This window comes from Tachyglossus aculeatus, chromosome 23 (assembly GCF_015852505.1).
Source record: "Tachyglossus aculeatus isolate mTacAcu1 chromosome 23, mTacAcu1.pri, whole genome shotgun sequence".
NCBI lineage: Eukaryota > Metazoa > Chordata > Mammalia > Monotremata > Tachyglossidae > Tachyglossus > Tachyglossus aculeatus.
This window is the reverse complement of record NC_052088.1, coordinates 42,935,450-42,959,424: the sequence shown is the minus strand read 5'-3', so window position 1 is coordinate 42,959,424 and position 23,975 is coordinate 42,935,450. Positions and strand designations below refer to the sequence as shown.

At 51.5% G+C, this 23,975-nt stretch overlaps 1 protein-coding gene across 1 annotated transcript in view; it reads left to right on the top strand.

Moving 5' to 3' along the window:
* Positions 1-23,975, top strand: part of PAPLN (papilin, proteoglycan like sulfated glycoprotein) — a 57,688-nt gene that overhangs the window by 30,605 nt on the left and 3,108 nt on the right. Inside the window, exons 13-21 of the mRNA XM_038765596.1 lie at positions 2,779-2,958; positions 5,376-5,493; positions 7,845-8,076; positions 8,947-9,084; positions 9,161-9,264; positions 9,525-9,597; positions 12,339-12,476; positions 15,114-15,241; positions 16,479-16,587. Of these exons, the coding sequence (XP_038621524.1) occupies positions 2,779-2,958; positions 5,376-5,493; positions 7,845-8,076; positions 8,947-9,084; positions 9,161-9,264; positions 9,525-9,597; positions 12,339-12,476; positions 15,114-15,241; positions 16,479-16,587 (1,220 nt within the window). The remainder of the gene's footprint in view (positions 1-2,778; positions 2,959-5,375; positions 5,494-7,844; positions 8,077-8,946; positions 9,085-9,160; positions 9,265-9,524; positions 9,598-12,338; positions 12,477-15,113; positions 15,242-16,478; positions 16,588-23,975) is intronic.

Below are 23,975 nucleotides of genomic sequence, written 5' to 3'. Positions count from 1 at the left end.
TTGTCCTCTCCCTGACTTTCCCATCTCTGTTGACGGCACTACCATCCTTCCCGTCTCACAAGCCCGCAACCTTGGTGTCATCCTCGACTCCGCTCTCTCATTCACCCCTCACATCCAAGCCGTCACCAAAACCTGCCGGTCTCAGCTCCGCAACATTGCCAAGATCCGCCCTTTCCTCTCCATCCAAATTGCTACCCTGCTCATTCAAGCTCTCATCCTATCCCGTCTGGACTACTGCACCAGCCTTCTCTCTGATCTCCCGTCCTCGTGTCTCTCTCCACTTCAATCCATACTTCATGCTGCTGCCCGGATTATCTTTGTCCAGAAACGCTCTGGGCATATTACTCCCCTCCTCAAAAATCTCCAGTGGCTACCAATCAATCTGCGCATCAGGCAGAAACTCCTCACCCTGGGCTTCAAGGCTGTCCATCCCCTCGCCCCCTCCTACCTCACCTCCCTTCTCTCCTTCTCCAGCCCAGCCCGCACCCTCCGCTCCCCCGCCGCTAATCTCCTCACCGTACCTCGTTCTCGCCTGTCCCGCCGTCGACCCCCGGCCCACGTCATCCCCCGGGCCTGGAATGCCCTCCCTCTGCCCATCCGCCAAGCTAGCTCTCTTCCTCGTTTCAAGGCCCTGCTGAGAGCTCACCTCCTCCAGGAGGCCTTCCCAGACTGAGCCCCTTCCTTCCTCTCCCCCTCGTCCCCCTCTCCATCCCCCCATCTTACCTCCTTCCCTTCCCCACAGCACCTGTATATATGTATATATGCTTGTACATATTTATTACTCTATTTATTTATTTTACTTGTACATTTCTATCCTATTTATTTTATTTTGTTGGTATGTTTGGTTCTATTCTCTGTCTCCCCCTTTTAGACTGTGAGCCCACTGTTGGGTAGGGACTGTCTCTATGTGTTGCCAATTTGTACTTCCCAAGCGCTTAGTACAGTGCTCTGCACATAGTAAGCGCTCAATAAATACGATTGATTGATTGATTAACAAATGCCATCATTATGTATTTATAACAATGGTACTCGCTAAGCGCTTACTTAGGCGCTGCACTAAGCACCGAGTCGATACCGTGGCTCGGCGGAAAAGAACCCGGGCTTGGGAGTCTGAAGTCGTGGGTTCTCATCCCGGCTCCACTGCTCGTCAGCTGTGGGACTTTGGGCAAGTCGCTTCCCTCTTTTAATTAAAAAAAAATAATAATAATAATAATGACAGCATTTATTAAGCGCTTACTATGTGCAAAGCACTGTTCTAAGCGCTGGGGAGATTACAAGGTGATCAGGTTGTCCCACGGGGGGCTCACAGTCTTCATCCTCATTTTACAGATGAGGGAACTGAAGCCCAGAGAAGTTAAGTGACTTGCCCAAAGTCACACAGCTGACAATTGGCAGAGCCGGGATTTGAACCCATGACCTCTGACTCCAAAGCCCGGGCTCTTTCCAATGTGCCACGCTGCTTCTCAATTTTAGACTGTGAGCCCGCTGTTGGGTAGGGACTGTCTCTATATGTTGCCATCTTGTCCTTCCCAAGCGCTTAGTCCAGTGCTCTGCACACAGTAAGCGCTCAATAAATACGATTGATTTTCTGGGCCTCAGTGACCTCATCTGGAAGATGGGGATGGAGACCGTGAGCCCCACGTGGGGCAAACTGGTCACCTCGTATCTACTCCAGCGCTTAGAACAGTGCTTCACACATAGTAAGCGCTTAACAGATGCCATCGTTAGTGTTGTTATTTTTGTTACATCCAATTGGGCGCAGTCCCTGTCCCACGTGGGGCTCACGGTCTCCATCCCCATTTTCCAGATGAGGGAACCGAGGCCCAGAAAAGAGAAGTGACTTGTCCAAGGTCACACAGAAGACAGGGAGCGGAGCCATGCCCTTCCGACTCCCGATCCCAGGGCTCTAGCACTGGGCTGCGGAGAACCGTACGGGATAGGGATTGAGTCCAACCTCTGAGTACAGTGAGCACTGAGTACAGTGCTCTGCACACAGTAAGCGCTCAATAAATACGATTGAATGAATGAACCTGATTGGCTCGTCTCTAGCACAGCGCTTAGTACAATGCTCTGCACAAGTGGGGCCTAGTGGATGACTCAGTCAATCAATCAATCGTGTTTATTGAGCGCTTACTGTGTGCAGAGCACTGGACTAAGCGCTTGGGAAGTACAAGTTGGTAACATCTAGAGACAGTCATCATCATCATCAATCGTATTTATTGAGCGCTATGTGCAGAGCACTGTACTAAGCGCTTGGGAAGTCCAAGTTGGCAACATATAGAGACAGTCCCTACCCAACAGTGGGCTCACAGGCTAGAAGCGGGGGACAGAGAACAAAACCAAACATACTAACAAAATAAAATAAATAGAATAGATATGTACAAGTAAAATAAATAGTAATAAATATGTACAAACATATATACAGAGGTTCTCATCCCGGCTCTGTCCCGTGTCCGCTGGGTGACCTTGGGTGAGTCACTTCTCCGGGCCTCAGTTTCCTCGCCTGTCAAATGGGGGTTGAGGCCGTGAGCCCCGTGAGGGACAGGGACTGTGTCTGACCTGACCAGCTTGTATCTACCCCTGCGCTTAGACCAGTGCCTGGCACATAGTAGGCGCTTAACAAATACTACAAAAGAAGGGGGAAAAAAAAACCTTCTGATCCACCTGACTAGCGTGTCCTTACCCCAGCGCTTTAGTGCGGTGCCTGGCACGTAGTAAGCGCTTCGCCAACGCCACCGAAGGAGAAAAATACTACAGCTCCCGCTTTTTTGCTCACAGTGCTCGGCCAGCTGCGGCCCCGGCGTCCAGAGTCGCACGGTCAGCTGCCAGGGTAGCGGAAACTCCCCTCTCCCGGACGCCTCCTGCTCGGGGGGAGAGAAGCCGCCCCCGACCCGGGCCTGCGCCGGGGACCGCTGTCTGCCCGCCGACGTCAGCTGGGACGGCGGAGACCGGGGACGGGTGAGTGTCCGGAGCGGCCCGACTCTCCCTGCTGTCGTTTAGTACAGTGCCCCGCACATAGTGAGCGCTCGATCCATACCATTGATCCGGGTGGGGAATGTGTCTGTTCCATTGAGCTCTTTGTACGGTGCTCAATAGATAATAACAATGATGGTATTTGTTAAGTGCTTACTATGTGCGAAGCACTGTTCTAAGCACCGGGGAGGGCGACGAGGCGATCAGGTTGGCCCACGTGCGGCTCAGTCTTAACCCCCATTGGACGGGTGAGGTAACTGAGGCACAGAGAAGTTGACTTGCCCAAGGTCACACAGCAGGGGCAGGGGCCGTCTCTGCGTGTTGCCAACTTGGACTTCCCAAGCGCTTAGTCCAGTGCTCTGCACACGGTAAGCGCTCGATAAATACGATTGAATGAATGAATGGAAGTGGCGGAGCCGGGATTCGAACCCATGACCTCCGACTCCCGAGCCCGGGCTCTTTCCACTGAGCCACGCTGCCACTGATTGATGTGGGCGGGGAAATGTGTCTGCTACATTGACCCCTCCCAAGCACTCAGTACAGTGCCCTGCCACCGTGAGCCCTCAAATGCCATCGACGTGGGCAGGGAATGCGTCTTGTCCTCTCCCAAACGCTTAGTACGGTGCTCCGCACACGGGAAGCGCTCAGTAAGTAGTACTGATGGATTGTGGGAGAGGAAGCGCTGTGGCAGGCGGGCTGGCAAGGAGTTCTTAGTCCTAGGAGTTGGAGCAGAGGCCCAGGAGGAGGGTCACTGGATGCCCCCGCCTCTCCCCAATTCAGAAGCAGAAACAGCACGGCCTAGTGGGTAGAGCCCGGGCCCGGGGGGGTCAGAAGGAACTGGGTTCGAATCCCCCCTCTGCCGCTTGCCCTCGAGCGAGTCGCTTCCCCCCTGGGGGTCTCGGTTCCCTCACCCGGAAAATGGGGTTGGAGACGCCGAGCCCCAGCTGGGACCAGGGGCTGCGTCCGACCTGCTCGACTCGTCTAATAATAAATTGTGGTATTTAAGTGCCTGCCATGTGCCAATCAATCAATCAGTCGTATTTATTGAGCGCTTACGGTGTGCAGAGCACTGGACTGAGCGCTTGGGAAGGACAAGTTGGCAACATAGAGAGGCGGTCGCTACCCAACAGTGGGCTCACTGTCCTAAGCGCTGGGGTAGAGACGAAGCAAACCGGGTGGGTCTCCATCCCCACTGTATCATCATCATCATCATCAATCGTATTTATTGAGCGCTTACTGTGTGCAGAGCACTGGACTAAGCGCTTGGGAAGTCCAAGTTGGCAACATAGAGAGACAGTCCCTACCCAACAGTGGGCTCACAGTCTAAAAGGGGGAGACAGAGAACAAAACCAAACACACTAACAAAATAAAATAAATAGATATGTAGATAATAGATAATAAATAGATAATAATAGATATGTACAAGTAAAATAAATAGAGTCATAAATATGTACAAACATATATACAGGTGCTGTGGGGAAGGGAAGGAGGTAAGATGGGGGGATGGGGAGGGGGACGATAGGACGTTTTTTTATTGTCATTCAAAATGTAGTAGTGAAAATTACTTCATTAAATAGTTCGGCTTTTTATTTACTTAAAAGGAGGAAAAAAAGGTCAGTGAAATCTAAGTACTCCATTGGTGTAAATCAATCAATCAATCGTATTTATTGAGCGCTTACTGTGTGCAGAGCGCTGTACTAAGCGCTTGGGGAGTACAAATTGGCAACATATAGAGACAGTCCCTACCCAACAGTGGGCTCACAGTCATAAAGTGTAAAATGCCTTGTTGCTATGCACAATTATCCTAATATGGGAATATCAATAATGTACGCTGGGCCATATGTAGAGCAGATTATTCCACACTGATTTCATCGACATGGATCGTAATAGAAACTTTCTAAAGTACGTGGTGTTTTTCCATCAACCAAAGTCAGGTCACCCCGATTACTACACCAAATGAACACAAAGTGATTTTGTGTTGCCAATTTGTCCTTCCCAAGCGCTTAGGCCAGTGCTCTGCACATAGGAAGCGCCCAATAAATACGATTGATGATGGTGATGATTTTGCAATGTCAAAAAATCTTTACCATAGAACGAGAGTACCACATCTCCCTCGCTGACCCCAAGGCCCGCGACCCCCTCAACTATGTCGGACCCCTAACACCCTTCTGAAACCCACCCTGATCTCCGAAGGGTCCGCTAACTACTTGGTGTGACAGAGACCATCAGACATTAACTGCCCCAAGGGCTCAGCTCTCTCTTTCCTGCCCTCAAATTCTCTCCATTTTTACCCCACCCCCCCCTTCCCGCATCTACCCCGGCGCTCAGTACAGCGCCTGGCACGTCGTAGGAGCTTAATAGATAGCGCCCTGGTTGAGACCCCCGGCCTCCTCCTTCCTCAGGAGGCCGAGCAGAGTCCACCTGGAGGGTGCCGGACCTCCCGCTACGGCTGCTGCCCCGACGAGGCCACGGCCGCCACGGGGCCCGAGGGAGAAGGGTGCGAGGGCAGGCCCGACTGGCGTAAGTGACCCCCCGCCCCGTCCCTCTGTGCCCGCTCGACTAGGGAAGCGGCGTGGCCTAGTGACTGGCGCCTGGGCCCGGGAGCCAGCAGGTCGTGGGTTCGAATCCCGGCTCCGCCACCAGTCCGCTGGGTGGCCTTGGGCGAGCCGCTTCCCTCCCCTTGGCCGCGGTGACCTCGTCTGGAAAACGGGGACTGATTGCCCCTTCCTTCCTCTCCCCCTCATCCCCCCCTTCTTACCTCCTTCCCTTCCCCACAGCACCTGTATATATGTATGTACATATTTATTACTCTATTTTACTTGTACATATCTATTCTATTTATTTTATTTTGTTAGTCTGTTTGGTTTTCTTCTCCGTCTCCCCCTTTTAGACTGTGAGCCCACTGTTGGGTAGGGACTTTCTCTAGATGTTGCCAATTTGTACTTCCCAAGCGCTTAGCACAGTGCTCTGCACATAGTAAGCGCTCAATAAATACGATTGATGATGATGATGATGATTCTGCGAGCCCCAGGCAGGACGGGGGTCATGTCCATCCTGATTTGCTTGGCTTCACCCTGGCGCTTAATACGAGCCCGGGGCAGAGTAAGCGCTTAACAAATACTGCCATCCCTATTAATTACTCCCTACATATCTTTAAATTATCCATTGCAAATGACGTATTTCTTTACGGTCGTGTCGGTCTCCCCACTCTAGACTGTAAGTTCGGGGCAGGGAACGTGTCATTCAGCCGTATTTGCTGAGTGCTTACCGTGTGTAGAGAACTGTACTAAACGCTCGGGGGTACTTCCCAAGCGCTTAGTACAGTGCTCTGCACACAGTAAGCGCTCAATAAATACGATTGATGATGATGATGATGGAGGACGGTATGACAATATAACAGACCTGTTTCCTGAGCTTTCAGGCCGTCGATCGGTTATAGTTATTCAGTGCTTACTATGTGTAGAGCACTGTACTGAGCGCCGGGAGGGGACAGTATAGTAACAACCACCTTCGTGGCTCAGTGGAAAGAGCACGGGCTTTGGAGTCGGAGGTCATGGGTTCGAATCCCGACTCCGCCACATGTCTGCTGTGTGACCTCGGGCAAGTCACTTAACTTCTCCGGGCCTCAGTTCCCTCATCTGTAAAATGGGGATTAAGACTGTGAGCCCCACGTGGGACAACCTGATCACCCTGTATCCTCCGCAGCGCTTAGAACAGTGCTTTGCACATAGTAAGCGCTTAACAAATGCCAATTATTATTATTATTACCTTCCCTGCCCGCAATGAGCTTTCTGTCGATCAATCGTATTGAACGCTTACTACGTGCAGAGCACTGTACTAAGTGCTTGGGAGAGGACAGTATAACAACATAATAGACATATTCCCCGCACACGGTGACTTACAGTCAATAGGTAACAGCTATTTATGGAGCGCTTACCATGTGCTGGGCACTGTACTAAGCGCAGGGGAGAGTATAAGACAACACACAAATAGCAGACGTGTTCCCTGCCCACCGTGAATGTCTGTGTTGGACTCTCCCAAAGCCCTGCCTCTGAGCACTTGATGCCTACCATTAATAACGACTGTGGTGTTTGTGAAGCGCTTACTAGGTGCACTGTACTGAGTGCTGGGGTTGAGACAGGCAAATCACATTGGACACAGTCTCCGTCCCCCGTGGGGCTCACAATCTTCATCCCCATTTTCCAGATGAGGCAACGGAGGCCCGGGGATGTGAAGTGACTCGATCGGCTCACTTTATTCATCCCCCCATCCCAGCCCCACTTACGTCCAATAGCTGTCACTTCTTTCTTTCTGTACGTTAACATCCGCCTCCCTCTCTGTGAGCTTGTGCTGTTCTAGTGTCCGCTCCCAAGCGCTTAGCACAGTGCTGCACACCCGCGGGAAGCGGGTGCTAAATACGACCGGACGAATGACTTGCCCAGGGTCACCCAGCCGCCAGAGCTGGGAATAGACTCCCCCCAACTCCCAGGCCCGGGATCCTTTGGAGCACTTTGGTTTTGGTGTCCGTCTCCCCACTTCTAGACTGTGGGCCCGTCGTTGGGCAGCGATCGTCTATCTGTTGCCGAATTGTACTTTCCAAGCGCTCAGTACGGTGCCCTGCAAACGGCAGGTGCTCAATAAATGAGTGAACTCATTCATTCAATCGTATTTATTGAGCGCTTACGGTGTGCAGAGCACTGGACTAAGCGCTTGGGAAGTCCAGGTTGGCAACATAGAGAGACGGTCCCTACCCGACAGTGGGCTCACAGTCCAGAAGGGCCGATGCCCTTCTACGATGGGTCCTCGTAGAGCGGGCATCGGGCATCGCGCAGGCCCGGCGTCCAGCTGGTCTCCTCGGTGGTGTCCCGCAGCCTACCCGGCGGGCTGCCTGCTGCCCGGTGCCCTGGGCCCCTGCCCGCACTGGACGCCGCGCTGGTACTTCGTCGCCGCCGTGGCCAGATGCAACCGCTTCTGGTACGGGGGCTGCCATGGCAACCGCAACAACTTCGCCTCGGAGGAGGAGTGCGAGAGGACCTGCCGCCGGGAGGCCGGGGGCAGCGGGCCCGGCCCCACCGAGGCCGGAGCGGGCACCCCCTCCGACGGGTGAGCCCCTCACATCCCCGGCGATCGACCGCCGCTACTGCGCGAGCGCTTCCCGCGGGCGCGGCGCCGGACCGAGCCCTCGGACGAGGGCCGGACGATGATACGCCGAGGGCGAGGTGGCGGAAGGTCGTGGGTTCTAATCCTGCGATCCGGCTGCCGCGTGGCCTAGGGCAAGTTGCTCTGCTTCTCCGTGACCTCGTCTGGAAAATGGAGGGAAATCAATCAATCAATCAATCAATCGTATTTATTGAGCGCTTACTATGTGCAGAGCACTGTACTAAGCGCTTGGGAAGTACAAGCTGGCATCACATAGAGACAGTCCCTACCCAACAGTGGGCTCACAGTCTAAAAGGGGGAGACGGAGAACAGAACCAAACATACCAACAAAATAAGTAGGATAGAAATGTACAAGTAAAATAAATAAATGAATAGAGTAATGAATATGTACAACCATATATACATATATACAGGTGCTGTGGGGAAGGGAAGGAGGTAAGATGGGGGGGATGGAGAGGGGGGCGAGGGGGAGAGGAAGGAAGGGGCTCAGTGTGGGAAGGCCTCCTGGAGGAGGTGAGCTCTCAGCAGGGCCTTGAAGGGAGGAAGAGAGCTAGCTTGGCGGAGGGGCAGAGGGAGGGCATTCCAGGCCCGGGGGAGGACGTGGGCCGGGGGTCGATGGCGGGACAGGCGAGAGCGAGGTACGGTGAGGAGATTAGTGGTGGAGGAGCGGAGGGTGCGGGCTGGGCTGGAGAAGGGAAAGTCTGCGTGCCCCACGTGGCGTAACCCGATTAGCCCGGGGCACGTAGTAAGTGCTTACCAAATGCCAATTCTTCTTCTTCCCCGCCCACATGGTGATTTTTCTTCCCCGGCCAGGTTCCCCCAGGCGGGGCCGGAGCTCCCCACTGTCCGGGCGGCCTTGGGGCAGCTGGTCCGCCTCCCCTGCGGGGTCGGCACCTCCCCGGGCCCCGCCGGGGCCTGGCACAAGGACGGCAGGCGGGTCTCCTCGGACAGGTGAGCGGCGGGCACAGCAAAGGGGGTGAGGTGGGGGGGTCCGCCGGCCGGGCGGCATTTTCGTCTGTCCCGGCAGGCACCACCCGCAGCCCGACGGCTCACTGGCGATCAGCCCTCTGACGGAAGAGGACGCCGGCCTGTACACCTGCGGCGGCGGGCACGTGCGCCTCCAAATTGCAGGTCCGTCCACCCATCAGTCCCCCCCCGTCACCCTCCCCTCCCTGGGGGTGGGTGTGCGGGTGAGGGGCGGCGAGAGGTGGGCGGCTTCGGGCCAGTCGCTCCGCTTCTCCGGGCCTAGTCCGGAAAACGGGGATGAAGAGGGCGAGCCTCCCGGGCGACGGGGACCGGGGCCGGCTCAATCACGCCAGCCCAGCGCTCAGGACAGCGAGCGCTTCCCAAGTAGCAGAAGGACGAGGACGACCCTCGGTCTCTCTGCCCAGGGGACGACAGAACGGCGCTGACGGAGGCGGAGAGGAGGCGGCTGGCCACCTCCGGGCCCGGCCCCGGCCCCAGGTAACCCCTCCGCGGCGCACAGGTTACGGCCACGACCTCTGACTCCCAAGCCCGGCCTCTTTCCACTGAGCCACACTGCTCGGCCCGGGAGCCACAGGCTCTGGGTTCTAATCCCGGTTCTGCCGCGTGACTTGGCCGAGTCAGTTCGCTTCTCTGGGCCGCAGTTACTTCATCTGTCAAATGCGGACGAAGACTGAGAGCCCCACGTGGGACAGGGACTGGGTTCAATCCAATTTGACAATTTGACAATTGTCAAATCCAATTGTCTCCCCCTTTTAGACTGTGAGCCCACTGTTGGGTAGGGACTGTCTCTATGTGATGCCAATTTGTACTTCCCAAGCGCTTAGTACAGTGCTCTGCACATAGTAAGCGCTCAATAAATACGATTGATTGATTGATTGCTTGTAATAATAATAATAATAATAATAATAATGATGATGATGGTATTTGTTAAGCACTTACTATGTGCCAAGCAAGCGCTGTTCTAAGCGCTGGGATAGATGCAAGGTAATCAGGGTGTCCCATGCGGGGAGCCGCAGGCTCTGGGTTCTAATCCCAGTTCTGCCGCTTGTCTGCTACGTGACTTGGGCTTCTCTGGGCCGCAGTTACTTCATCTGTCAAATGGGGATGAAGACTGAGAGCCCCACGTGGGACAGGGACTGGGTTCAATCCAAATTGCTTCTAATAATAATAATGATGATGGTATTTGTTAAGCATTTACTATGTGCCAAGCAAGCGCTGTTCTAAGCGCTGGGATAGATGCAAGGTAATCAGGGTGTCCCATGCGGGCAGCCACAGGCTCTGGGTTCTAATCCCGGTTCTGCCGCGTGACTCGGCCGAGTCAGTTCGCTTCTCTGGGCCGCAGTTACTTCACCTGTCAAATGCGGACGAAGCCTGAGAGCCCCACGTGGGACAGGGACTGGGTTCAATCCAAATTGCTTGTAATAATAATAATAATAATAATAATAATAATAATAATGATAATGATGATGGTATTTGTTAAGCACTTACTATGTGCCAAGCAAGCGCTGTTCTAAGCGCTGGGATAGATGCAAGGTAATCAGGGTGTCCCATGCGGGGAGCCGCAGGCTCTGGGTTCTAATCCCGGTTCTGCCGCGTGACTTGGGCAAGTCAGTTCACTTCTCTGGGCCGCAGTTACTTCATCTGTCAATGGGGATGAAGACTGAGAGCCCCACGTGGGACAGGGACTGGGTTCAATCCAAATTGCTTGTAATAATAATAATAATAATGATGATGGTATTTGTTAAGCATTTACTATGTGCCAAGCAAGCACTGTTCTAAATGCTGGGATAGATGCCAAGTAATCAGGGTGTCCCATGTGGGGCAGGTGGTTGTAATAATAATGATGTTAATGATAATAAGTTAAGCGCTTACTAAGCCCTTGGAAAGTACAAGTTGGCAACATATAGGGACGGTCCCAACCCAACAGCGGGCTCCCAGTCTAGAAGGGGGAGACAGACAACAAAACAAAACATATTAACAAAATAAATAGAATAAATATGTACAAGTAAAATAGAGTAATAAATATATACAAGTAAAACAGAGTAATAAATATGTACAAATATATATATATACATATATATATATGCATATATATATGTATATATATATATATATATATACACACACACATATATACAGGTGCTGTGGGGAGGGGAAGGAGGTAAGGCGGGGGGGGGATGATGACCTTGTCTCCCCCCAGCGCTTAGCACATAATAATAATGATGGTACTTGTTAAGCACTTACTATGTGCGAAGCACCGTTCCAAGTGCTGAGGTAGATACAAGGTGATCAGGTTGCCCCCCGTGGGGCTCACAGTCTTCACCCCCATTTTCCAGATGGGGGAACTGAGGCCCAGAGAAGTGAAGCGACTTCCCTGAAGTCCCACAGCTGACAGGTGGCGGAGCTGGGATTCGAACCCCCGACCTCCGGCCCCTGCACCACGCTGCTGCCCTGGGTTGTATCCAGCCCGGCGCTCAGTACAGCGCCTGGCATATAGTAAGCGCCCCATGTGGGACAACCTGATCACCTTGTCTCCCCCCCCAGTGCTTAGAACGGTGCTTCGCACATAGTAAGTGCTTAACAAATACCATTGTTATTATTATGTGCCAAGCGCTGTTCTAAACGCTGGGGGGGAGACAAGGTCATCATCCCCCACCCGCCTTACCTCCTTCCCCTCCCCAAAGCACTTGTATATATGTATATATATATATATATATATATATGTTTGTACATATTTATTACTCTTGTACACAGCACCTGTATATATGTGTGTGTGTATATATATATATATATATATGTTTATACATATTTATTACTCTATTTTACTTGTACATATTTATTCTATTTTATCTTGTCAATACGTTTTGTTTTGTTGTCTGTCTCCCCCTTCTAGACTGTGAGCCCGCCGTTGGGTAGGGACCGTCTCTAGATCATCAGCTGTATTTACTGAGCGCTTACTGTGTGCAGAGCACTGTCCTAAGCGCTTGGGAAGTCCAAACTGGCAACATATAGAGACGGTCCCTCCCCACCAGTGGGCTCGTTGCCAACTTGTACTTTCCAAGCGCTCAGTCCAGTGCTCTGCACACAGTAAGCGCTCGATAAAGACGACTGAATGGGTGGATGAACAAACGCCACGATTCTTCTTCTTCTTCTATATGATTGATTGATGGACGGATTGATTGGCATGCCTGACGGGCGCTCGCGTGTCTTGGGTTCAGGCTGCTCTTGGACCGGACGGAGCCGTGGGTGGTGGAGAGCAGCGTGGGGCACAGCGTGCGGCTGCCCTGCCGCGCCCGCGCCTCGCCGCCCCCCGTCATCCAGTGGAAGAAAGATGGACAGGGCCTCGTCTCCCCACGGTCAGTCACCCGTCCGTTCGTTCAGCCGGATTTCCCGAGCGCTTCCTCCGGGCCCGGCACCGTCCCACAGCCGAGCGGGTAGAGCCCGGGACTGGAAGTCGGAAGGTCCCGGGTTCCAATCCCGGCTCCGCCACGGGCCTGCTGTGTGGCCTTGGGCGAGTCGCATCGCTGCTCTGGGCCTCAGTGACTGCGCGGCCGAATGGGGATCGAGACCGTGGCGGGGGACGGGGATTGGGTCTGACCCGATTGTGTTTACCCCAGCGCTTAGCACAGTGCTCGGCACGTAGGAAGGGCTTAACGAGTACCACGGTTATTGTGATTAACAAATGCCAAGAAACCCGTTGGTCCTGTTGGCCCAGGGTGGAATTTCAGTCCACACACTGTCCTTTTGTGCTCTCGGGAGGCTGTGGAGGGTCACAGACACACGGTAGGGGAGGGAGGGTTTAAAGCCAAAGGCGCCAGAGAGAACCCTATTCCGAGGGTCAGTCGGTCCATCGTATTTATCGAGCACCCACTGTGTGCGGAGCACTGTGCCGAGCGCTTGGGAGAGGACAGCACAGCAATCGAACAGACCCCTTCCCCGCTCACGGTGACCTGAGTGTCTAGAGGACGAGCTTACGGCCTACTGGTGAAGCGCTTTCTGTAGGCTGAGCACTGTACTAAGCGCTGGGGCTCACGGGCTACCTGGGAGGAGAGGGACTGAATCAATCAATCAATCAATTGTATTTATTGAGCGCTTACTGTGTGCAGAGCGCTTGGGAAGCACAAGTTGGCAACAGAGACAGTCCCTACCCAACAGTGGGCTCACAGTCTAGAAGGGGGAGACGGAGAACAAAACCAAACATGCTAACAAAATAAAATAAATAGAATAGATATGTACAAGTAAAATAAATAGAGTAATAAATATGTACAAACATATATACAGGTGCTGTGGGGAAGGGAAGGAGGTAAGATGGGGGGATGGGGAGAACAGAGGAGGAAAGTGAGCCCAGAGAAGGTGAGTCAATCCATCAGTCGATTGGATTGATTGAACAGTTACCGTGTGCAGAGCACTGTAATAATGATGGCGTTTGTTAAGCTAAGCGCTTATTATGTGCCAGGCACTGTACTAAGTGCTGGGGTAGATACAAGCTCATCAGGTCGGGCACGGTCCCCGTCCCACATGGAGCTCACGGTCTTCATCCCCATTTTACCGAGGAGGGAACCGAGGAGGCACAGGAAAGTGAAGTGACTTATCCAAGGTCACACAGCAGACTCGTGGCGGAGCCGGGATGAGAACTCAGGCCCTTCTGATTCCCAGCCCCGGGCTCCTTCTCCTAAGCCCTTGGCGACTCGCTTCACTGGGCCTCGGTTCCCTCCTCTGAAAAATGGGGATGGAGACTGTCAGCCCCACGGGAGGCCAGGGCCACGTCCAACCTGAGCGACTTTCATTCATTCATTCATTCATTCATTCAATCGTATTTATTGAGCGCTTACCGTGTGCAGAGCACTGTAATATAATAATAATAATGATGGCATTTGTTAAGCACTACGTGCAAAGCACTGCTCTAAGCGCTGGGAAGGATACAAGGTGATCAGATTGTCCCGTGTGGGACTCACAGTCTTCATCCCCATTTTACAGATGAGGTCACTGGGGCACAGAGAAGCTAAGTGACTTGCCCAAGGTCACCCAGCTGACAATTGGCAGAGCTGGGATTTGAACCCGTGACCTCTGACTCCAAAGCCCGGGCTCTTTCCACTGAGCCACGCTGCTTCCCTACTAAGCACTTGGGAAGTACAAGTCGGCAACATATAGAGACGGTCCCTATTCATTCATTCATTCAATCGTATTTATTGAGCGCTTACTCTGTGCAGGGCACTGTACTAAGCGCTTGGGAAGTCCAAGTTGGCAACATATAGAGATGATCCCTACCCGACAGCGGGTTCACAGTCTAGAAGGGGGAGACGGACAACAAAACAAAACATGCGGACGGGTGTCAAGTCGTCAGTACAAGTAGAATTAAACTTATAGACTTGTATCAGAGAAGCAGAGTGGCTCGGTGGAAACAGTAGGGGCTTTGGAGTCAGAGGTCATGGGTTCAAATCCCAACTCTGCCACCTGTCTGCTGTGCGACCTTGGGCAAGTCACTTGACTTCTCTGAGCCTCAGTGAACCTCACCGGTAAAATGGGGATTAAGACTGTGAGCCCCACGTGGGACAACCTGATCACCTTGTCTCCCCCTCCCCGGCGCTTAGGACAGTGTTCTGCGCGTAGTAAGCGCTTAACAGATGCCATCATTATTATTATCCACCCCAGCGCTTAGAACGGAGCTGGGCACACAGGCAGGGCTTGACAACCGCTCTAGACCGGAAACGCGTTGTGGGCGGGGAAAGGGTCTGTTTATCATCATCATCATCATCATCAATCGTATTTATTGAGCGCTTACTATGCGCAGAGCACTGTACTAAGCGCTTGGGAAGTACAGATTGGCAACATATAGAGACAGTCCCTACCCAACAGTGGGCTCGCGGTCTAAAAGGGCGGCAGTGGACTCTCCCAAGCGCCTAGTTCAGTGCTGTGCACACCGTAAGCGCTCACCAAGTAGCCTGACTCCTCCTCCCTGTCCCTCCTCTTCCTCGTCTCTCCCCCCCGGGCAGGCACCGGCAGCAGGCCGACGGGTCCCTGGTGATCGGCGGGGTCCAGGCCGAGGACGGGGGTTTCTACACCTGCATCGCTGCCACCAAACACCACCGTGACCAGCGCTGGGTCCAGCTCAGAGTCCTGGGTAGGGAGGGGGGTAAAGCGTAGCCCCGGGTGGGCGGGCGGGCGGGTGGGTGGGCCCAAATCCGACGGGCCACCGGAGCCAGGGAATCCGTCCGTGCCGATAATAACCATGATGGTATTTGTTAAGGCGCTTACTACGTGCCAGGCACTGTGCTAAGTGCTGGGGTGGAGACGAGCCAATCAGACTGGACACGGGGGCTCACAGTCTCCCCATTTTCCGGATGAGGCCCAGAGAAGCCAAGTGGCTCGCCCAAGGTCACCCAGCGGGCAGGAGGCGGGATTAGAACCCGGGCCCGTCGGCCTTGCAGGCCCGGGCTCCATCCGCTCCGCTGCTTCCCGTCTTTTATCCGACTGCCCCGAGCACGTCGCCCAGTCCGTACCACCGGCTGAACGTCAAACCGACAGCTGGTCCTGGGCATTCGTTCGTTCGTATTTATTGAGCGCTTACTGTGTGCCCTTTGGGAAGGACAAAGCGGCAACACACAGAGACGGTCCCTACCCAACAACGGGCTCACGGTCCGAAAGGGGGGGTCGGACAACAAAACAAAATAGTTAGGTGTCATCAGAATCAATGTATTGGGCGCTTACTGTGTGCACAGCACTGTACTAAGCGCTTGGGAAGGACAAATCGGCCACAGATAGAGACGGTCCCTACCCAACAACGGGCTCACAGTCCAAAAGCGGGGGTCGGGCAACAAAACGAAATAGACAGGCGTCAATACCATCAGAATAAATGTATTGGGCGCTTACTGTGTGCAGAGCACTGTACTAAGCGCTTGGGAAGGACAAATCGGCCACAGATAGAGACGGTCCCTACCCAACAACGGGCTCACAGTCCAAAAGCGGGGGTCGGGCAACAAAACGAAATAGGCGTCAATACCATCAGAATCAATGTATTGGGCGCTTACTGTGTGCAGAGCACTGTACTAAGCGCTTGGGAAGGACAAATCGGCCACAGATAGAGACGGTCCCTACCCAACAACGGGCTCACAGTCTCCGGCCCTCGTATTTCTCCCACCTCGCCCCCCTCCCCGAGGTCCGGGTCTCCGGGGTCTGGGCTAGGGTTGCCCAAGCGAGCGCTTTTTATTGCTGTAGTGTCCTTTCCCAGGCGCTTAGCACAGCGCTCTGCGCGGGGGAAGCGCTCAATAAAGACGACGGGGTGACCAGGCCCGGGGAAAGGGATGAAACGGGGGGTGGTGGGCGCTCTCGGGGCCCTGACGGGTGCCCTCCGCGCCCAGGGGAGTTGGCGATCAGCGGGCTGCCACCCAGCGTGGCCGTGCCAGAGGGAGACGACATCCGGCTGCAGTGCGTGGTCACGGGAGAAGCGGTGAACGTCAGTTGGTCCAGGTAAGAACGACTTCCCAAGCGCTTAGTACAGTGCTCTGCACACAGTAAGCGCCCAACAGATACGACTGATGACGACACCAATTCTGGCGCTTGCTGAGCGCTTCCTAGGGGCCTAAGCCCCGGGGTTAGATCCAACCTCGTCAGTCCCCATCCCCCAAGGGGCTCACGCTCTCCGTCCCCGTTTTCCCGACGAGCGAAGCGCCGTCGGAGTCATCATCATCAATCGTACTTATTGAGCGCTTACTAGGTGCAGAGCACTGTACTAAGCGCTTGGGAAGTACAAATTGGCAACACATACAGTCCCTACCCAACAGTGGGCCCGCAGTCTAAAAGGGGGAGTCACTACTTGACGAAGGCTATTCAAAAATTCCGATTCGGGATGGCACCCGGAGAGCTCCCGGTCCTCTACCCGTCTCGGCTACGGGCGGGAGAGCCGAGGAGAGGCCTGTCCGTTCCATTCCTAGCTTGGACCGCGGGTAGCGGGTGGCAGGCCGTCCACTACAGTCCAAAACTCCCGCGTGCCGGGCAGCAGGGGCACGGGACGGAGTCGAGGGCGGAGACTCCAGCGCATTTTTGACGGAGAAAACCCTCCGGTTCCGCTCCCGGAACGACGGCGGACAGGCCGGGTCCATGGAGCTGCTGCGGGATGGAGACGACCCGACGGCGTAACACGGAATTTGTTAAGCCCTTACTTTGTGCCAGGCACTGTACTAAGCGCCGGGGTGGATAGAAGCCCCTCAGTTTGGACCCAGTCCCTGTCCCCGTTTTACAGGCGGGGTGACTGAGGCCCAGAGAAGTAAAGTGACCAGCCTGAGGTCACACAGCAGGTAAGTGCCGGAGCACTTACCAGCTCATCAGATTTGGGCTTTTTTAAAGAAATGGTATTTATTAAGTGTGGCAGATACCGTTCCAAGTGCTGGGGGACTGTGACTTTAGACTGTGAGCCCACTGTTGGGTGGGGACTGTGACTTTAGACTGTGAGCCCACTGTTGGGTAGGGACTGTCTCTAGATGTTGCCAATTTGTACTTCCCAAGCGCTTAGTACAGTGCTCTGCACACAGTAAGCGCTCAATAAATACGATTGATGATGATGGGGGAGATACAGACTGAACGGGTTTTTGGGGTTTTTTTTCAGGTATTTGTTAAACCACTTACTATGAGCCAGGCACTATACTAAGCGCCGGGGTGGATAGAAGCCCCTCAGTTTGGACCCAGTCCCCGTCCCCGTTTTACAGGCGGGGTGACTGAGGCCCAGAGAAGTAAAGTGACCAGCCTGAGGTCACACAGCAGGTAAGTGCTGGAGCACTTACCAGCTAATCAGATTTGGGTTTTTTAAAATAAATGGTATTAAGTGTGGCAGATACTGTTCCAAGTGCTGGGGGACTGTGACTTTAGACTGTGAGCCCACTGTTGGGTAGGGACTGTCTCTATATGTTGCCAATTTGTACTTCCCAAGCGCTTAGTACAGTGCTCTGCACATAGTAAGCGCTCAATAAATACGATTGATGATGATGGGGGAGATACAGACTGAACGGGGTTTTTTTTTCAGGCATTTGTTAACCACTTCCTATGAGCCAAGCAGGGTTCTAAATCCTGGGGCAGATACAAGGTAATCGGGATTTTTTTAGACCGTGAGCCCACTGTTGGGTAGGGACTGTCTCTATATGTTGCCAACTTGGACTTCCCAAGCGCTTAGTACAGTGCTCCGCACACAGCAAGCGCTCAATAAATACGATTGATGATGATTTTGGGGTGGGGGGGACACATTGTTTCTAATGGTATTTGGTAAGCAATTACTATGTGCTGGGTACTGTACTAAGTGCTCAGTAGATAAAAGCTAATCATGCTTTTTTTTCAAACAAAAAAAACGGTACTTGGTAGGCACTTACTATGTACCAGGCGCTGAGGTTGATACAAGATAATCAGGTTTTTTTATTTTCTTTAAAGTGTCTTCTCAGCTCTTCGTGAGTTCTAAGTGCTGGGGGAGATAGCATGGCTCGGTGGAAAGAGCCCGGGCTTGGGAGTCAGAGGTCTTGGGTTCTAATCCCGGCTCCGCCACTTGTCCGCTGTGTGACTTTGGGAGAGTCACTTCACTTCTCTGGGCCTCAGTTACCTCATCTGTAAACTGGGGGTTAAGACTGTGAGCCCCACGTGGGCAAGTCAGCTTCTCTGCGCCTGAGTTACCTCATCTGTAAAATGGGGATTAAGACTGTGAGCCTGATTACTTTATATCCCCCTCCAGTGCTTAGAACAGTGTTTGGCACATGGTAAGCGCTTAAAAAATACCATTATTATCATTGTTATTATTAAAATGGTATTTGGTAAGCACTAATTATGTGCCAGGCACAGTACTAAGTGCTGGAGTATATAGAAGATTAAAAAAAAACCTAAGTCATTTGCTAAGCACTTACAATGTGCCGGGAACTAAGTGCTGGAGTAGATAGAAGATAATCAGGTTTTTTAAAAAGTTATTTTTTAAGTACTTAACTATGTGCTGGACACTGTTCTAAGAACTGGGGGAGATGCAAGCAAATCAGGCTTTTCTTTGTGTGTGTGTGTTTTTTTTTTAAATGGTACTTGCTGAGCACTTACTATGTGTCAGGCACTGTACTAAGTGCTGAGGTAGATACAAGATAAAAACAAAAAAACTTGATTAATACTAATAATGTTGGTATTTGTTAAGCGCTTACTATGTGCCAGCACCAGGACAGATACAAGGTCATCAGGGCTAACAGTCTTAATCCCCATTTTACAGATGAGGTAACTGAGGCCCAGAGAAGTGAAGTGACTTGTCCAAAGTCCCACAGCTGACAAGTGGCAGGGCCGGGATTAGAACCCATGACCTTTGACTCCCAAGCCCGGGCTCTTGCCACTAAGCCACCCTGCTTCTCTAAGTATTATTTGTTAAGCATTTACAGTGTGCCAGGCACTGTTCTAAGTGCTTGGATAGATACACGCTAATCAGGTCTCTTTTTTGTTTTTGTTTTTTTTTAATGGTATTTAGTGAGCACTTACTATGGGCCAGGCACTATACTAAGCGATGGGGTAGCTACAAGCCAAACAGGTCTGTTGTTTTTTTAAATGATGATGATGATGGCATTTACTAGGCACTTACTATGTGCCAGGCACTGTTCTAAGCTCTGGGGAGGTTACAAGGTGCTCAGGCTGTCTCACGGGGGGCTCACAGTCTCAATCCCCATTTTACAGATGAGGGAACTGAGGCCCAGAGAAGTGACTTGCCCAAAGTCACACAGCTGTCGACAATGGGCATTGTGGGGATTTGAACCCACGACCTCGGACTCCAAAGCCCGGGCTCTTTCCACTGAGCCATGCTGCTCCTCTAATGGTATTTAGTGAGCACTTACTATGGACCAGGCACTATACTAAGCGATGGGGTAGCTACAAGCCAAACAGGTCTGTTGTTTTTTTAAACGATGATGACGATGGCATTTATTAAGCGCTTACTCTGTGCCAGGCACCGTTCTAAGCGCTGGGGAGGTTACAAGGTGCTCAAGCTGTCTCACGGGGGGGCTCACAGTCTCAATCCCCATTTTACAGATGAGGGAACTGAGGCCCAGAGAAGTGACTTAACCAGGGTCACACAGCTGTCGACAATGGGCATTGTGGGGATTTGAACCCACGACCTCGGACTCCAAAGCCCGGGCTCTTTCCACTGAGCCGTGCTGCTCCTCTAATGGTATTCGGTAAGCACTTACTATGGGCCAGGCACTATACTAAGCGATGGGGTAGCTACGAGCCGAACAGGTTTTTTGGGTTTTTTTAAATTAATTGGAAATTCATTAAGTAGTTACTCTATGCCAGGGACAGTAGTAAGCGCTGGGGTCTTGTCCCCCTTTTAGACTGTGAGCCCACTGCTGGGTAGGGACTGTCTCTATATGTTGCCAATTTGTACTTCCCAAGCGCTTAGTACAGTGCTCTGCACATAGTAAGCGCTCAATAAATATGATTGATTGATTAATTGATTGATTGTCTTACGCCGTCGAGTCGTCTGCACCCCACGGCGGCTCCATGGACCCGTCTCTTCCAGAATCCCCCGCCTCTGTCCGCCATCGGGGAGGGTTTTTTCCGTCAAAATGCGGTTTCCCCGCGCGGTCGGCTGGACTCCGTCCCGTGCCCCTGCTGCCCGGCACGGGGGGAGTTTTGACCTGTAGTAGACGACCTGCCACTCGGTCCAAGCTAGGGATGGAACGGACAGGCCTCTGCTCCACTCTCCTTCCCCGGAGCCGAGACTGGGAGAGGACCGGAAAAACTCCAGGTGCCGTCCTGAGACGGGAGCTTAACAAATACCATTTTAAAAACAAAAAAACAAACAAAAAAGCTGATTATCGTGTATCTCCCCGAGCGCTCAGTACAGTGCCTGCACAGAGTAAGGACTTAACTTTTGGATCGTGAGCCCACTGTTGGGTAGTGACTGTCTCTATATGTTGCCAACTTGTACTTCCTAAGCGTTAGTACAGTGCCCTGCACACAGTAAGCGCTCAATAAATACGATTGATTGATTAACAGATACCATTAAACCCCCCCCCCTCATTATCTTGTATCTCCCCGAGCGCTCAGTACAGTGCCTGCACAGAGTAAGGACTTTACTTCTACACTGTGAGCCCACTGTTGGGTAAGGACTGTCTCTATATGTTGCCAGTTTGTACTTCCCAAGCGCTTAGTACAGTGCCCTGCACACAGTAAGCGCTCAATAAATACGATTGATTAACAGATACCATTAAAAAAAAAAAACCCTCATTATCTTGTATCTCCCCGAGCGCTCAGTACAGTGCCTGCACAGAGGAAGGACTTAACTTTGAGACTGTGAGCCCACTGTTGGGTAGGGACCGTCTCTATATGTTGCCAACTTGGACTTCCCAAGCACTTAGTACAGTGCTCTGCACACAGTAAGCGCTCAGTAAATACAATTGATTGATTGATTAACAGATACCATTAAAAAAAACCGGTCATTATCTTGTATCTCCCCGAGCGCTCAGTACAGTGCCTGCACAGAGGAAGGACTTAACTTTGAGACTGTGAGCCCACTGTTGGGTAGGGACCGTCTCTATATGTTGCCAACTTGTACTTCCCAAGCGCTTAGTACAGTGCTCTGCACACAGTAAGCACTCAATAAATACGATTGATTAACAGATACCATTAAAAAAAAACACCCCTCATTATCTTGTATCTCCCCGAGCGCTCAGTACAGTGCCTGCACAGAGGAAGGACTTAACTTTGAGACTGTGAGCCCACTGTTGGGTAGGGACCGTCTCTATATGTTGCCAACTTGTACTTCCCAAGCGCTCAGTACAGTGCTCTGCACACCGTAAGCGCTCAATAAATACGATTGATTGATTGATTAACAGATACCATTAAAAAAACCCCCCTCATTATCTTGTATCTCCCCGAGCGCTCAGTACAGTGCCTGCTCAGAGTAAGGACTTAACTTTTAGACTGTGAGCCCACTGTTGGGTAGGGATCGTCTCTATATGTTGCCAACTTGTACTTCCCAAGCGCTTAGTACAGTGCTCTGCACACAGTAAGCGCTCAATAAATACGATTGATTGATTGATTAACAGATACCATTAAAAAAAAAAAAACCCTCATTATCTTGTATCTCCCCGAGCGCCCAGTACAGTGCCTGCACAGAGTAAGGACTTAACAAATAACATTTTTTTTAAAAACCCAGGTTATCTTTTATCTCCCACTGGTACAGAGTGAGTACTTAACAAATAGCATTAAAAAAAAAATCCTCTTTATCCTGTATCTCCCCTAGCACTCAGTACAGTGCCTGCCACAAATACCATTTTTAAAAAATAAAACATTATTTTGCACCTCCTCGAGCGCTCAGTGCAGTGCCTGGCACAGAGTAAATACTTAACAAATATCATTTTTTTAAAAAAACATTATTTTGTCCCTCCTCGAGCGCTCAGTGCAGTGCCTGGCACAGAGTAAATACTTAACAAATACCATTTTTTTTTAAAAAAACATTATTTTGTACCTCTCCGAGGGCTCAGTGCAGTGCCTGGCACAGAGTAAATACTTAACAAATACCATTTTTTTTTTAAAAAGCATTATTCCGTGTCTCCTCGAGCACTCAGTGCAGTGCCTGGCACAGAGTAAATACTTAACAAATACCATTTTTTAAAAAAACCATTATTTCGCATCTTCTCGAGCACTCAGTGCAGTGCCTGGCGCAGAGTAAATACTTAACAAATACCGTTTCTTTTTTCAAAAAACATTATTTTGTGTCTCCTCGAGCGCTCAGTGCAGTGCCTGGCACAGACTAAATACTTAACAAATACCATTTTTTAAAAAAAACATTATTTCGCATCTTCTCAAGCTCTCAGTGCAGTGCCTGGCGCAGAGTAAATACTTAACAAATACCATTTCTTTTTTCAAAAAAACATTATTTTGTGTCTCCCCGAGCGCTCAGTGCAGTGCCTGGCACATAGTAAATACTTAACAAATACCATTTTTTTTTTTTTAATATTATTTTGTACCTCCCCGAGCGCTCAGTGCAGTGCCTGGCCCATAGCAAGCGCTTACGCGGTAGCGGAGTTAGCGCGGTGGAGAAGGTGTCGAGGCGGCGTCCAGCGTGTCGTCTCCTATTCCTCCTCCTCCGTGTCCGGTCCCCTCGGCAGGAACGGGCTCCTCGAGCGCTCAGTGCAGTGCCTGGCCCAGAGTAAATACTTAACAAATACCATTTTTTTTTTTTAATATTATTTTGCACCTCCCCGAGCGCTCAGTGCAGTGCCTGGCACAGACTAAATACTTAACAAATACCATTTTTTAAAAAAACCATTATTTCGCATCTTCTCGAGCACTCAGTGCAGTGCCTGGCGCAGAGTAAATACTTAACAAATACCATTTCTTTTTTCAAAAAACATTATTTTGTGTCTCCTCGAGTGCTCAGTGCAGTGCCTGGCACAGACTAAGTACTTAACAAATACCGTTTTTTTTTAAAAAAACCATTATTTTGCATCTTCTCGAGCGCTCAGTGCAGTGCCTGGCGCAGAGTAAGTACTTAACAAATACCATTTTTTTTGTTAAAAACATCATTTTGTACCTCCGCAAGCGCTCAGTGCAGTGCGGGGCACAGACTAAATACTTAACAAATACCATTTTTTAAAAAAACCATTATTTCGCATCTTCTCGAGCACTCAGTGCAGTGCCTGCCACAGAATAAATACTTAACAAATACCATTTTTTTTAAAAAAAAAACATTATTTTGTACCTCCCCGAGCGCTCAGTGCAGTGCCTGGCACATAGTAAATACTTAACAAATACCATTTTTTTTTTTAATATTATTTTGTACCTCCCCGAGCGCTCAGTGCCTGGCCTATAGTAAGCGCTTATGCGGTATTGGAGTTAGCAGCGCGGTGGAG